Source organism: Vespula pensylvanica, chromosome 12, assembly GCF_014466175.1.
Source record: "Vespula pensylvanica isolate Volc-1 chromosome 12, ASM1446617v1, whole genome shotgun sequence".
Lineage (NCBI taxonomy): Eukaryota > Metazoa > Arthropoda > Insecta > Hymenoptera > Vespidae > Vespula > Vespula pensylvanica.
In genome coordinates, this window is record NC_057696.1 from 2,770,550 (window position 1) to 2,786,424 (window position 15,875).

The following is a 15,875-nucleotide window of genomic DNA, read 5'->3' on the forward strand; positions in this document are numbered from 1 at the left end:
AAAATTAATTGGTGTTTCATCGAGTAATTAATAAACAAATTAATTATTCGTGATTAATGCTAAAACAAGATTTTGTTACATTTTTGCGTAGCTTTCACAGATGAGCCCTTTAACGAAGAACATCGTAAGAAAAGAAAAAACAATTCGAATATCATAGGAATAAAATTCTAAACAAATATAATTTTTTTGGGAATAAAAGGAATCAATAAATTTTCAGAAATCTAAGAGTTGAATATAAAGAAATTTTATTTTCATTGTATTTCATTCAAAAATAAAATTATTCGTAAAAAAAGACTTCAGCTTTGTCTGAACATATACAGTGTATATGTGTATATATATATAATATATTTATATATATATATATATAGATAGATACTGTGTGTGTGTTATATTATAATATATTATATATATATACATATATATATATAGAATCGTATATCTACGCGTGCTTGCGCGGCGACAATCGTCTTCTAAGCACCAATACCGCTATAAATTCTAATGTGGCTTTTTTAAACTTACTAACTAAATCACATGTCATTATTAACTTTCATAAATTTGTTTCACCAGTTGCTTATGGTCGTCATCATGATCATCATCATTATCATTATCCTCGTCATCATCTATACAATTTGCAGTCTATACTTATAATTGTCAATAAAAATCTTCGCCATATATCACTAAATACGAAGCTTGGCATTACGCGTCGTTTTCATTTCGTTTCTTATTTAGTTTTTTTTCCAAGCATCAAAATAATTCTTCAATTCTTGTCTTATTACTGTACGTTTACATATATTATTGATCGATTTAAATATAATGTAAAAAGGCAAACTTTGAAAACAAGAAGAATATGTGTTTTATATATATATATATATATATATATATATATATATATATATATATAGATGCATATACATATATATGGACGATCTTTGAACATTACTCCTCTCGCGACGCATTAATGCATACAAGGCACACCATTTGTAATGACTCGCATTAGTGAGACAAAAGGCTTTATAAATCTTCTTTCGTTTTTCTTTCTCTTTTAATCTTTTTTCTTTTTATTTTTTTTTCCTTTCCTCTTTTCATTATTAACATCATAAAAGTCTGATAAGTCGCAAAAATATAGATGTTTGTAACGCTTCACAAAATTGTATTATTTCATTTTGAAAAAAAGAAAAAAATTTCAATTCATAAATCTAATCTATATTAAAGGATAGAAACGATCGTTCAAAATTATTCAAAAATCATTCATTCTACAATACTTCATTTGTTATTCGCTTTTATCAATAATGATTGCCTCCAATATCAAATTAGACTCTGATCTTTCCAACTACACGCATGTATATACATATCTATGTATGTACTTTGGATGTTCTGTATTTTCGCGCCCATTTTGAAGTTGTCCATCGAACAAGACTAGATGCAGATAATAGAATGATACAGAGTCTTAGAATGTACGTACAATAATAATAATAATAATAATAGTAATAATAATAATAATAATAATAATAATAATAATAATAATAATAATAATAATAGTAATAGTAATAGTAATAATAATATTAATTTTGAATGAAAAAAGCATATATATATATATATAGATATACATATATATATAGAAAAACAAGGTGCGTTAGTCGATTAAAGATAAAAGAAACGAAAATATTTTTCACAAAGGAGTAAATATGTTTGTTTGTTTGCTGTTTACTTCGAAAGCGCTGCGTAAATGCTTATTCCTCTTTATATTATATCCTTTATCGAGAGAAGAGGTAGATACTTTTTTTTTTTCTTTTTATCTCTGCAGCATTGTTCGCACTCACTCGTTCAAGGACGTATTATCCCACGTGCACGCTTAGTTATATCGCATCTCGAGCACTAACGACTCTTAACGAGTATATACCGACTTACATACATATTTCGATTCCCGATTCTTAACGCGTAGCTTCTTTTACAAAAGGATCGAAATATAAGCATCTCGAACGTCCTTCACGTCATTACTTTAAGCCTTAGCACAAATCCTTGGCTCGTTTTTCCTTCGTTCTTTCGTCATTGCGCATCGATAAACGAGTAAGAGAGAAGGAAAAAAAAAATAATAAACGATGTCTTCTCCGTTTCGCAAACAGGAAAGAATAAAGAAATTAGAAAGAAAAAAAGAAAGCTGTCATCCTTGGTTCGTGTATCATTTTACAGATTCCATAAAGGAATAACGAATGAAAGCAAATATCAACGAACCCCGGAACGTTCGAGTTTATTCTCATCGTTGGAATTAATCCTCGATGAGGATTGAACTCGCGTATTAAATAAATGGATTAAATTAATTCCTTCTCACTTTCCGACTTGCGTCGCGAAGGTTAATTTTCTATTTCAAAACTGGCCCGAAACTGTCATAATTTGACAGCCAGATTGAACGTGATCCATCACCTGTTCCTTAAGTCGGCAAACGTGTTCCTTAAGTTTGTGTACGACCGCGCTCAATTCGCTGTTCTCGCCCTTGAGAACTTTGACCTTGTCCTCCAGCCTGGAAATACGTTCGAGTTTGCGCCTGCGACACTTGGAAGCGGCCACGCGATTTCGTTGCCTCTTCCTTTCGAGTTTGATCCTTTCTTGATTTTCCATGTCTATCGGTGACATAGGCGGCGAGCTTGAAACGCTAGGTACCGTTTGCGGTTCGTCCTTTATTTGCATGAGACCCTGACTCACCGAGGACTCCGTTCCGACGCTTTGCACGCTACCGGGTGGCTCCAAAGTCGTGTAAGTAGCTCCGTGCAAGCTACCAGGTTCTTGGGAGCTATCCGAGTGATGTAGCTCGTTTAGAGCATCGACGAAACCACGAGCATAAAGTTCTTGAGCTTCCGTAACCGTTTTTGGGAAAAGTATCTGTGCCGTCGGGGTCGGTAAAGATGAAACGATACTCCCACTACCATCCTGCTGTTCGATTATCAACTTCTCCAATTCCGGCGATCCGAGTTTCAACATGTTCAAATCTGGCGAGCTCAAGATCGGTGCAACGTTGTTCAATGTTGTCGGCAAGGGACCTAATCTCGGTCGTTTCGCTTGCTGTCCTTGCCTCTGACAACTGTTCAAATCTAACGTGAGATTACGTTTAGGTTGGCCCATATTGTTATTCTCACGATTTACAACACCGTAAACGCTCGTAGCGTCCTCGTAAAACGTTTGATCCATTGTCAAGTTTCGCACCATCGGTGCCACGAGACAGTCTTTCGCCGATGACAAGTCGAAGGTCGTCCCTCCTTCCCTCTCCGCTCCTCTTGTACAGTGCGCGCCCGCACTCGTGGTCTGCACACACAATCGCTCCCTCTCTTCCCCCTCCCTCTAGCTCCGTGACTCCCCCTCTTTCTCGCTCTCCCCTCCTCTCTTCCTTCAACCTTTCAGTCAAGGCACGCACCCTCGTCGGATCCGTTGGACGTTTCGATAAATTGGAAATTCAGAACGCGTTTAGGTCACTCTTGCTTAGGATAGTACGTTGCAAGGACGAGGGCAAATCCGGCTGACAGAAGTCGCGTGGATGGCTTTATTGCTTGTTAACTGCAACGCGTTGTATTTCTTTTTGTCGGTCCTATCTCAAGGACGGAATTACATAACCATGCGACGGCCTCCAAACTGTTGGCCTTTTTCCTTTTTTCTTTTTCTGCCTCTTATCTGGGCTTATATCCACAGACGAAATAACACTCTTCACCAGTACGAGAACGATTATCGCAGCAGGCGATATCAATAAATTCAGTCACGTATGTGACACCTTAACCATAGGCGTTGTTCTCCAACTCCCTCCCTACAGTCGCGTATTTTTTCTTCTTTTTTTCTCTTCCAATGATACGTCACGTATATCGGGCGTGGATCAAATACCTGCGTGTTCTCTCGTTTCGTTCGATTGACAGCTTAAAAGTCGATCGAAGGAACGGAGTACACAACGATGAATCACGCTTCGTTGCGTGCGATATCGAACGAACGGAAAGAGGATGAGAGAGGAAGGAAAAAGAGATACACAAAATGTAAGAAGTAACAAGGAAGAAGATGGCTGATACGCAACTCCTACGTGTTACGACGCGTGTCACGCCTATAGGAGGAGGATTTTGTTGATACTAAACGTAATGCACTCGACCGACGCCACGCTCCGCATCACGCGACGTCTCGACTACTTGTGAAGAACCAACTGAAGGTACTGGCTTTTATCCCATGACTCATCGTTACTATTAATATCGATGTCGTCAGCGTTTTCTCCTCTCATTGGACACTGGTGTCGTCATACCTCCTGTCCCATTGGTCGGCCGATCCGCGCTACTAGGAATTGGCCGACGCATGCGCACAAAGCGATCGAATACTTTCGTCGGAGGGAGCGTTTGAACGTCGGCGTAGAAACTAAGCTATATTTCCGTTTGCTTTCATCCTGGACTATCGCATTTAGTTGCATAATTTGGTGCTCCATTAACGTTCGTTAGTTCGCCGTAACTTCTGAAAACATTCTACTTCCCATTTTAAACGCGGATGATCGTTTATCGCGTATAAAATCGATTTTACGAAAATTCTATACAATGATTATATAATCGATATTCTAACAAACAATTGCAAACGTTTTCGAAATCGACGAACGATCGAACGAACTATTTTTACGATAGTTCTGATAGAAATCTGTTTTCGAAAATGGATAATGTAGAAAGTATGATAAGGACGGACGTGGAGATTCCATCGGAATAATCCGTTCGTAGATAAAAATGACGGAAATGCAGCCTAAAATGTGTGTATCGACGTTCAAATGGTCCCTCCGTCGTAAACGTCGGCGATTGGTTAGGCCGCATGCGCAAGTCAATTCCTAGTAGCGCGGCTGGCTCAGCCAATAAGGCGAAAGCCTTAACGCCATCGTTAACCAATGAAAGAGTTGTTTGGTGACGACGATACTATTTATAGCGCGATGAGTCATAGGATACAAGGTAGTCGCTTTAGTTGGGTTTTCACAAGTTGCCATAGACATAGCGTGGTACGGGGATAACACTTTGTGTAGTGTCAGTTGCGCGCACACGCTTCGTATCTTTTAGTTAGATCGTACTATAGCTGTGACACGTGCGTACGCGTAGGTGTTGCCCGTTTTTCTTTCGACGTGTTGAAAACGTCGTGCATTTGCTTTCGCACCCTCGCACACGTTAAGAATGACTCATTATTGTGCGCTACGTTCTTTCGATCAGCTTTAGCTTGTCAACGGAGGGAAGGAAAATATAAGAACGAAGGAAATAGGGAGAGAGAGAGAGAGAGAGAGAGAGAGAGAGAGAGAGAGAGAGAGAGAGAGAGAGAGAGAGAGAGAGAGAGAGAGAGAGAGACAGAGATGCATCCACAATCCACGCCCCACAGTGACGTATGAAAGAGTGGGGGTAAAGCGAGTACCGAAGAAAACATCGAAGATAACGCGCGTATGCGGAATTGGAATGAATATTGCATTCGATATTTATAATAAGCAAGTATGTAAGATATTGTATACGCATGATACACATGCGTCGTCGGATTAAAAGGAAAAAGTCGAGTTCGGATGCCGTTGTAAAGTTATGTAACTCTGCCCTTGCGTCAGAATATAGGGAATCGTAATATTTAGAAAAATTTCAACGCTCTACACGGATCTTACGAACATTCTTTTTTTCTTGAACCGGATCTAGACGATTCTGTTCCTTACGACGTAAAAACATCGAACGAAAGACGCGCTTTGAATTCGTGATTCACCGAAGTGTCGAGCGAGCGTGTAGGAAAAGTGAGAGTAAGAGAGAAAGAGAAAGAGAAAAAAACAGATACTGCAGAGAAAAGAGAGGGGGAAGACAACGAGAGATAGAGCACGCGTATATGCTCGAAAGAGCGAGAGAGAAAAAAAAGACGACCTTCGGAGTTGCCATCAAAGAAAGACCATTCTCCACCGTATCGATGGTACGAAATTTAACAATGGATCAGGTATTTAATGAGGACACGACAGGCTCTTATGGAGTCATAAATCGTGACAATAACATGGGTCTACGTAAACGTAATCTTACGTTGGATTTAAACAATTGTCAGAGACAAGAGTTACAAGTTAAAAGACCAAGATTGGGCCCGTTACCGACGACTTTAAATATTGCTCCGATTTTGAGTTCGCCAGACTTGAATATGCTCAAACTGGGATCGCCGGAATTGGAGAAGTTGATAATCGAACAGCAGGATGGCAATGGCGCCGACACCGAGGGCGTCGTCACGTCCTTGCCGACGCCAACGGCGCAGATACTTTTTCCAAAAACCGTGACAGAAGCTCAAGAACTTTATGCTCGAGGTTTCGTAGATGCCTTAAACGAGCTACATCACTCGGATAGCTCCCAAGAACCTGGTAGCTTGCACGGAGTTACTTACACGACTTTGGAGCCACCCGGTAGCGTGCAAAGCGTCGGAACGGAGTCCTCGGTGAGTCAGGGTCTCATGCAAATAAAGGACGAACCGCAAACGGTACCTAGCGTTTCAAGCTCGCCGCCTATGTCACCGATAGACATGGAAAATCAAGAAAGGATCAAACTCGAAAGGAAGAGGCAACGAAATCGCGTGGCCGCTTCCAAGTGTCGCAGGCGCAAACTCGAACGTATTTCCAGGCTGGAGGACAAGGTCAAAGTTCTCAAGGGCGAGAACAGCGAATTGAGCGCGGTCGTACACAAACTAAGGGAACACGTTTGTCGACTTAAGGAACAGGTGATGGATCACGTTCATTACGGCTGTCAAATCATGACAGTTTCGGAACAATTTTAAAAAGAGGATGTGTTTGTATAGAAATCGATGCAATATATATATAATATATATATATATATATATATATATATATATGCAAGAAATGAGAAAAATTGCGTGCTTATATATAATTATTTTCAAAGCTGAGAAATAATCATGTGTTGCGATCATTTTTTAAAGAAACAAAGAAAAGAGAGAGTCGCGCTCGGGAATTTTCCCCCTTTGATCTTTATTAATATTGCATTTATAGTCTGTTTGCTTATGCGAATGTTTAAATGATTCATTTAAATGATATATATAAATATATATATATATACACACACACATATATATATTATAAGCGTAATTATATATAATGAATGTAAATTTTTATACGCCTAAATACGATGTGCTTAATAAGAAGCAACGAGACTTCCGATACCTCATAAAGATTTATATTTTTGCGACTTAAGAAACTTTTACAATTGTAGTCCAGAGAAAGTGAGAAGAAAGGAATTCGAGGTCTTTTGTCTTGCTAATGCGTGCCATTATATACAGTGTGCCTTCTATGCATATTATTCTTGCATAGTAAAGGGATGAGATTTCAAGACTGTTCATTCGTGCTTTTTTAATATTTTCTGGAGTATGTTACATGCCTAATAATATTATTATAGATAACGATATTTTAAAGCTTGAAAATCATCGACGATGTGAACACTTAATCAAATAATAAATATATTAATTATACATTAATTAAATTTAGAGAACAAGAAAAAAACAAAAAAGAAAAAAAAATTATGCTACTATAAACGATGAAAGTAACAAATTAATTGTGATTTAGTCAATAAGCTAAAATCCCAATGTCCAAGTTGGGACATAGAAGTATGGTGCTGAAGCGACAAGAGCGTTTGCAACAAAACGATAATAAATAAATATAGCTATCGAAATATATTATATGAATATTCAATAATATATATATATATATAGATAAATATATATATATGCTGGATGTATATAACTTTAATAGAAAACCTTTTATCTAACGTAAATACAAACGCATACAATGCAAAATGGAAAGATTTTTTACGAATGATTTTATTTTTTAACGAAATACGATAAAAATATACTTTCTCTCTCTCTCTCTCTCTTTGTATTGAAGTTCAAAAAAAATCCAAAAAAAAAAAAAAAAAAAAAGATTATATATTTATTATTATAGATCACCAATCTCCCTAATAATTTCACGTTTTTTTTTCCCCTGCTATACGAACCACAGAGTATAGTGTCCGTCTTGTGAAGTTTTGTTTACGAAAGGGTAAAAAACAAGATTTCCTTGCTACAAATCTTCTTAGTTGTCACGAATTTTGGAAGTCGGCCAAACACCACCGGCTTCTCTTTACGTTCGTTGATTTCTTAATCCGGCATCGCTCCCCTCCCTTCGTCCTTCTACTCTGTTCCCTTGCCTCCTCCTCCCCCAACCTCCTGCACCACTCCCTCTTTCGTCCTCTCAATACTTCGCAGTGGATTTCGAAACGACCGGTTCTTCCACGAATCCACGCTGGCTTTTGGGACGACGAAAATAAAGCGAAGCAGGCACAGCATGTGCGATATCTTCGCAAACTTTACGGTTCTCTCTCTCTCTCTCTCTCTCTCTCTCTCTCTCTCTCTCTCTCTTTCTTTCTCTTTCTCTCTCTATCTGAAAGTAGAAACATACGAAAATGGTCGTATCGTTTCCACTAATTGTAAGAGAGTTTTAAATTATTCGAAATTTCTAAGTTGTGATGAGCTCAATCGCGTATAAGTCGATATAAGTGACAATTATGTCGAAATATATATATATATATATATATATATATTTATTATGGTATATAAAAATAAAAATTCGGATACTAATGAAAACTCTGATTGGTTTTATGTTTACAGATAAATATAATATCCTTTAAAAGTAATTCACATTGACCTGCTTTAATCCGCAGAAATTACAGGAAGGATCATCATTTAACTACGTCAGAAACGGAGTCCCCCTCGTTATAACTGTTGCGTTAGATAGAAGAGAAAATCCTATCTTCGAATGTTCTTTTCTTTTCACGATACACTTTGCCAACTAGTGACTAATCCTGATGAGAACTTGATATATTGGACATGTTCCTCGAATATGTTACGTTAGGATAGATAGACAATGCTATTTTCAAAAGACTAACCATGAAATATTTTTATATATATATACGTACGTACATACGCACACAAATATTATTTTTGCAAAGAAAAAACAAAAAAAAAAAAATTGAACTTTTTATCTCCTTCATAAAAATAAGAAAAAATTAATTTCTTTTTCTTTATTAAAATATTAAACATCGTGTATACGATAGTTTGTTAGTAGATCAAATGTACAACAAAAAAAATGGATTCTTTTTTGAGATCACACGCTTAGCTACATTAAATCGAATCTCTTTGTAAGTTTCTGAACACAGTGGCCTCTATTTCTGGTTCAAAACAACATCCCCGGCTGGCATGTTTCGCTTCGTTTTCTTTGGAAACCGTCAGACGATAATTACACCGTATTCGTGTATGCGAGAACGTTTATACGCCTGCATATATATACACTAACACACATACAGATATATATATACATATATGTATACATACATATACACGATGCAACGCTAGCAAGCATACTTACGTTTGTGATAATGATCTCTCTGCCGCAGGTGGTCACTTGCATGCACGTGGTCAGTGCATGCGCTGTTTTCTGCTAGGTCAAATTAAACCCCGCGTATTCTCCATTTCAAAGCTATAGAGAAACAATTACTGTATCATTCTATGTTAGTATATACAGGGTGTTTTATTTCATTCGATCATTTAAGCCACATTCATATTCTTCGTTTATACAAACAAACAAGAAAATGTTCTAGAAGGAATGTGACCTTGAAAAAAATTTTTTCTATTGTATATTTGTTCTTTTTTTGTATTATTATTTTCAAAGAAATGAAAATATTTAATGACATAAAATTAAATGAAACACCTTGTATAATGGACAAAATGTTAAGTAACGCGGGAAATTTTTTTTTTTTTACTTGAAAAAAACAAGTATTGTATAGTTAACGTATTAAAAACTATGTGTAATTATTGTCTAATTACTATCTTATATAGATTATCCTTTAGATTATGAAAAGTTAAAGAAAACAAACCTAATTTGTTTAGTAATTACTTCTAATTACAGAAAGGAACAAGTTTCTTCATAATCTCGGTATGCTGGAATGAAGTAATTAAGAATTTCTTTGTAAGGAGAACTTTAACGAGCACTGATATTTATATAAATAATATTAGTTTTCATTAACGAATTAACTCATAATATAAAGAACGTTTTTCATACCATGAAGTATTGATGATTTAGTTAAGAAACCTCTAGGTATCAGAATATTCGTTTTTATAATTTCTAGTAGGAGGATTCAGCCCAGGTGGCGCTGTCGTCTTGGATTCGTTCTGGACAAATTTGTTCAACTTTGTTGTATCTAAATCTAAAGTACTTTTATCGTTTATGGTTTTGGTATTGCAACACTATATTATTATTAAATAAAATAAAAAATATTATTATAATAGAAAATATATGCATTCTTTAATAATCTGTTAAGATTATTTATAATAAATAAAGACAAAAAATTTTTGGAGAGAAGAAAATAAGTTTTAAAAAGTAAAAAATAAAAAGATACAAAAATACATAATCGAATGGATTTAAATGCCGAAACAATAATGTAATTTGTTTATAGAATATAAATTTATATTTAGGCATCACTGCTAGCTAATTTTAGAAGTTATAGAAAATATGAACTTTTTCATAGAAAAAATATTTCACGAAGTTATTTCTTTATTATATATGCTATATTTGCTTTAATATTAATTAATTTTGCTACCAAAAATGTCATAGTTTTACTTATTTTTAAATTAATTTTTTATAATAGTTTTGTTACAATATATAAGTTCGTACTACATATTCAGGAAGTAAAGAAATTTTTATTTTCATACGTGGTATTTGTATATGCAATATGTTCTTTTAGTAATATTTTAACATAACCATTTATATTAAACTAATACTTTTTTCTATTAATTTATTGTGAAAATATATTGTAAAAGTTATTAAAATTGAAAAACAAAAAGAAATATAATAAAAAAATATCGTATCACATTCGAGTACAAATGTAAACTGTTCACGTTCCGCTTTGAAAATCTACTGCGCATACGCGAGAATTCTTTTAGTATCTGGCAGGATAGTTGATTCAGTTCAAGGAAATGGCGTCTCGTAGGTGGAGATCATTGCGTCGAATTTCACGAATCATGAATGAATTTTAACGTTCATCACATATCTTTTTTTAATTACGTGTGTTATTAATCGGTAAGTTGTATATTATAATTAGAATATATTTTGATAGTTAAGAAACGTCTAAATTTCCGATATTTACTAATTATTAGTGGCGCTTAGAAAGAATGTAAACAAACCTGAAGATATTAAGTACTGTCAGACAATATTAAATGAGAATTATACTTTGGAAATTATCCCGAGAATTTATTTGAATATATTTAATAATTTTACGTTAGCAATACGATTTAAATTTTTTATATATTATGATATAGATTGTTTATATTGTTCTTATACTCACTTTCAACAGGTGCATAGTCCTTGCATGTCCTGACTGTTTTTTTTTCTTCTATTTATGTAGGTATAAATATTATTAGTAGATAAAATTGTATTTCACATTGGAGTACATATTAATAAAAACATAATGTAATTTAATTCAGTACGATAATAATCATGGTGATGAATATTATATTAAAATGTTTATATTTCTAGTGTATTGATTAGAACAACTATTGAACGATGAATGAAATAAGCGGTAGTAAACAAGAGTTACCAAATACTTCGGCTTGGGAAACTCTGTCAGCACCATCTCTATCTTCGGCATCTAATATGCACCATCATCATCAAACGTTGCAGCAGGATACAAGTACAACAGTTATGCAAGTTATAGTTCCTACTCCTGTTAAACTTCAAGGTCCTATATTATCTCCAGCTCAAACGGTAACCGATCATTGTTCGCAACTTGGACATCTGCAACAAACACCTTTAATGACTCAGGTAAATATCAAAACATTATAAAATAAATATTTCAAGCATTTTTAATTCATTCGTAACTTATTGCTATAGGGCTTAGCACCAACAAATTTTTCTGATCTTGAACTTTCGCCCGAGCTTCAACAACAAGGTTGGAAAAAATTCTGGAGTAAACGAGAGAACAGGCCTTATTTCTGGAACAAGTTAACGGGTGAATCTTTGTGGGTTGTCCCCTCTTTGAAATCTCAGGTATAATATTTATTAGAGAAAAAATAATACTTAACATACGATGAAGGAGAATTTTCTAATACATTTATTACATTAAAGTTTGATCCAATCACGGATCCCCTTGGCATATGCGGTGTACCTCCAGTTCCTGGAAACGGATCAATACCTCTCTGTACACCAAGTGGTGGAGTAAAACGCAGAGCTTCAGAAGACGGTACTGCACCAGCTCCAAAAAAATTTGTATTAGCGTACGTATAACATTTATTCATAAATTTAGATGCGTAAATGTATTACCTTTTTCTTGAAATTTATCTTGAAATTTAAAACTTATCTTTTCATTGACAGAGGTCCGTGGGATCTTGAAATTCCAACAAATGTAATAATTCACGAACGAGCACCATCAAATTTGCCACATGTCCATCCTGAAGTAGAAGCTTTACGATGTGGTTTACTTGCAAAGTTACGTTTGTGCTATCAAGAGCTTTGCCATACACGAGAATCCATAGATGCCCCTAAAGATTCTTTTAACAGATGGTTAATGGAACGTAAGGTTATAGACTGTGGATCAGATCCATTGCTGCCAAGTCAGTGCTTTCCAGAGATCTCTATGTCAATGTATCGTGAAATTATGAATGATATCCCTATTAAATTAGTAAGACCAAAATTTACTGGTGATGCTAGAAAACAATTATCGCGTTACGCGGAAGCAGCTAAGAAAATGATAGAATCAAGAGCAGCATCTCCTGAAAGCAGAAAAGTTGTAAAATGGAATGCCGAAGATACGTTTCAATGGCTCCGACGGACAGTCGGTGCAACATTTGATGACTTTCAGGATCGACTTGCCCATTTGAAACGTCAATGTCAACCTCACCTTACTGAAACTGTAAAAGCAAGTGTCGAGGGTATTTGCTTAAAAATTTATCACTTGTCTACAGAATACGCAAAAAAAATTAAGGATAAAAATAATCAAATATTAAAAGACAATGGTTTAGGGGATGTGATACCATTGGGGGGACCTGCTAGTACGCAAAGAAAAGTTTGGTGTTATCCAGTGCAATTTTCTCTTCCTACTCCTCGGCTTCCACAAGTGGATTATCTTCCTGAACGTGATCAAACAATGTTACGTTTTCATGGTGACACTATGTGTATTAACAATACACACTTGACAAAATTAGAACATTTGTATAGGTACAATTGTTTTGATGATAAAAAATTTGAAATGTTTTTACCTCGTGTATGGTGTATGTTAAAACGATATCAAACATATCTTGGCAATGAGGGACAAGCAACTCAGATGGCTTTGCCAGTTACAGTTTTTGAGTGCCTCCAAAGATCATTTGGCGTGACATTCGAGTGTTTTGCATCTCCTTTAAATTGTTACTTTAGGCAATATTGTTCAACGTTTGCTGACACAGACTCCTATTTCGGATCAAGAGGTCCTTTTCTGGATTTTAGACCTGTAAGCGGCTCTTTTCAAGCTAATCCACCCTACTGTGAAGAACTCATGGAAGCAATGGTTAATCACTTCGAACGTCTCTTAGCAGATTCAACTGAACCTTTGTCTTTTGTTGTATTTTTACCAGAATGGCGAGATCCAGCACCTAATGCTCTCTTAAAGCTAGAGAGTAGTCATTTTAAGCGTAAACAAGTAGTAGTACTTGCAATGGAACATGAATACAGACATGGACTGCAACATATATTACCAAAGTATATTGAACATAATAATTAGAATATTAAGATATGCTTTATTATAATATTTTAACAAATGATATCGTTTTATATTTCAGAGGTGAAGTAAATATCAGGGCTGCTCATGGAACTTTGGTTGTATGGCTTCAAAATGCAGCAGGTGCTGCAAGATGGGGTCCTACTGAGGAACGTGTAGAGGCATTATTGGAAGCTTGGCGTCCAGGAAGAGAAAGAGAAAGAGATAAACAAGAACTTCTTTCCCCACCTAGACAAACTCACCAACAGATTCCTGCAACACCAGTTCCAGTGTTAGCAACGCAAACTCCTCCAACAATGCCACTTTCACAAACATTATCTACGCATCCTACATAATCATATACAAAAAATTTCTAATATAAATTTAATCTCAGTTCATAATATGTAAAAAGATCACAATCGCTAGCAGAATCATATATCCTTTTTAAAGCATCGGACTTCATACGTCTAATGACACATTCTAACTTTACTTCGTGTACATATTTCTCCTAAAATACTTAGTTTACATATACAATTATATTTTATATCGAAATTAATAATAATTGTGCAAGTCAACAGATTGGATCCAATGTATAAATATGTATTTCTATGCAATACTTGTTTCTATATCTACATTGCATTCTGTATTCAGTACATCCTAGTTATGTTAAACACATTTTGCTTTTCTTCTTGTTATAATAATATTTAAGTACAATTGCATTAGATAATTAAGTAATGAATAGTAAAACTAATATAAAAAGTATGATGAAAAAAAATATATATATACATATATCTATTATATAGGTATAAAAAAATGCACTCTCTCTAATTTGATAATAACCTCGTGTCACAATGTCTAATTTTTATAATAACATTAATTAATTATGATCAATACGTATATTAGACTTTGTGAGACGCGATGTGTAAGATATTAGGTATACTTGCCATGCAAGATAAAATTGGTACTATTGTAAAAGATTAAGAGATAAAGTCTATATAATTATTTATACACGCACACAGAATGTTGCAATTAGTGATCAATATGAGCACATAGCCAAGTTTATTAAAATTTATGTTACTAAAACGCGCTTTATGCAATTATTTTTAAGAGAGAGATATATATATATATCTTATATATATATATATAATATATATATATTATATTTGTAATATATATAATATATATTATATTATATATATATGTGTGTGTATACATATACGTATATACATATATTCTTTTCATTTCTGCTATAAAGTTAGAATTGAAAAGATCAAAAAATCCATTGAAAATGTTCTATTCAAATATTAGATACAACTTTAATGGAATATATACACTTCAATATATATATATATATAAAACTTGATTTGTTATATATTCCATGAAATAAATAATTCTCAAAGAGAATGATTTGCATAAATAATTAACAAACATGAATAAGTTGTGATATTTTAATTATGTTTAGGGCTGTGCAATTTTATCATATATTACTGATATGATATAAGAAAAGTATTGCAATTATATAATATTATACTAAAGAGAAAAGAATAAACGCAATGGCCAATATATCATACAATATTAAGATAAAAATATTTCTCTTATATCATATGACAAAGTAGGATAAAAAATCTCACGTTGCCCTAATCATTCTTTCATCATTTTTATTTTCAATGAATTATGGATGCGACAACCATTTTCGTATTATTGTACAATTGATTTTTCTATTACGGTAAATATATAATGTTTATCGTTTTTATATTAACACAGTGTATATATACGTCTTGGCGATAATTTGAAATTTTTGTGGGATAGCAATTATACGAATTATTTAGTAAATGTAAATAGAACAGAAAGCACAGCAGGCGATTTTTTGCCAACAAAAGAAGTAAAAGAAACATGCTTCGAGTATATTTTTCTATATGTAATATGTGCTCATAAATTTGTTTTTCTAGGAATGCTTAAATCTGAAAATTTTTTAGTTAATATTAATGAATGATTAAATTTTAAAAGCTCTTCCAATTGAAATTGATTCGCGAGCAATATTTCTTGATAAAACGAATTTTATTTACTTTTAAATATTAAAAATATTTTCAAAATTTTAATGTTTCTACTACTTTCCCG

The 15,875-nt window shown here is 34.2% G+C and overlaps 3 protein-coding genes and 1 long non-coding RNA gene across 5 annotated transcripts; 2 read left to right on the top strand and 2 right to left on the bottom strand.

Moving 5' to 3' along the window:
• Nucleotides 1-222: 222 nt before the first annotated feature.
• LOC122633433 (transcription factor AP-1-like) lies at nt 223-4,178 on the bottom strand. Its single transcript, XM_043821302.1, has one exon. The coding sequence runs from the start codon at nt 3,199-3,201 to the stop codon at nt 2,365-2,367; it is 837 nt and encodes a 278-aa protein (XP_043677237.1). The 5' UTR covers nt 3,202-4,178; the 3' UTR covers nt 223-2,364.
• A 417-nt stretch (nt 4,179-4,595) lies between these two features.
• On the top strand, nt 4,596-7,859 carry LOC122633432 (transcription factor AP-1-like). The gene has a single exon (XM_043821301.1). It carries the CDS (start codon nt 5,842-5,844, stop codon nt 6,760-6,762), a length of 921 nt encoding a protein of 306 aa, XP_043677236.1. The 5' UTR covers nt 4,596-5,841; the 3' UTR covers nt 6,763-7,859.
• A 486-nt stretch (nt 7,860-8,345) lies between these two features.
• LOC122633438 lies at nt 8,346-10,095 on the bottom strand. Of its 2 annotated transcripts, none has more exons than XR_006328110.1 (3): nt 9,906-10,095; nt 9,398-9,508; nt 8,346-8,413 (listed from the first exon to the last, which is right to left on the bottom strand). It is a non-coding gene; the product is annotated as an uncharacterized LOC122633438 (long non-coding RNA). The 2 variants fall into 2 exon arrangements; XR_006328111.1 differs by lacking the exon at nt 8,346-8,413 and adding an exon at nt 9,085-9,320.
• A 780-nt stretch (nt 10,096-10,875) lies between these two features.
• LOC122633426 (mRNA (2'-O-methyladenosine-N(6)-)-methyltransferase) lies at nt 10,876-14,889 on the top strand. Its single transcript, XM_043821291.1, has 6 exons — nt 10,876-11,107; nt 11,564-11,848; nt 11,918-12,073; nt 12,152-12,300; nt 12,398-13,759; nt 13,840-14,889. Exons 2-6 carry the CDS (start codon nt 11,591-11,593, stop codon nt 14,111-14,113), a joined length of 2,199 nt encoding a protein of 732 aa, XP_043677226.1. The 5' UTR covers nt 10,876-11,107; nt 11,564-11,590; the 3' UTR covers nt 14,114-14,889.
• Nucleotides 14,890-15,875: the final 986 nt, after the last annotated feature.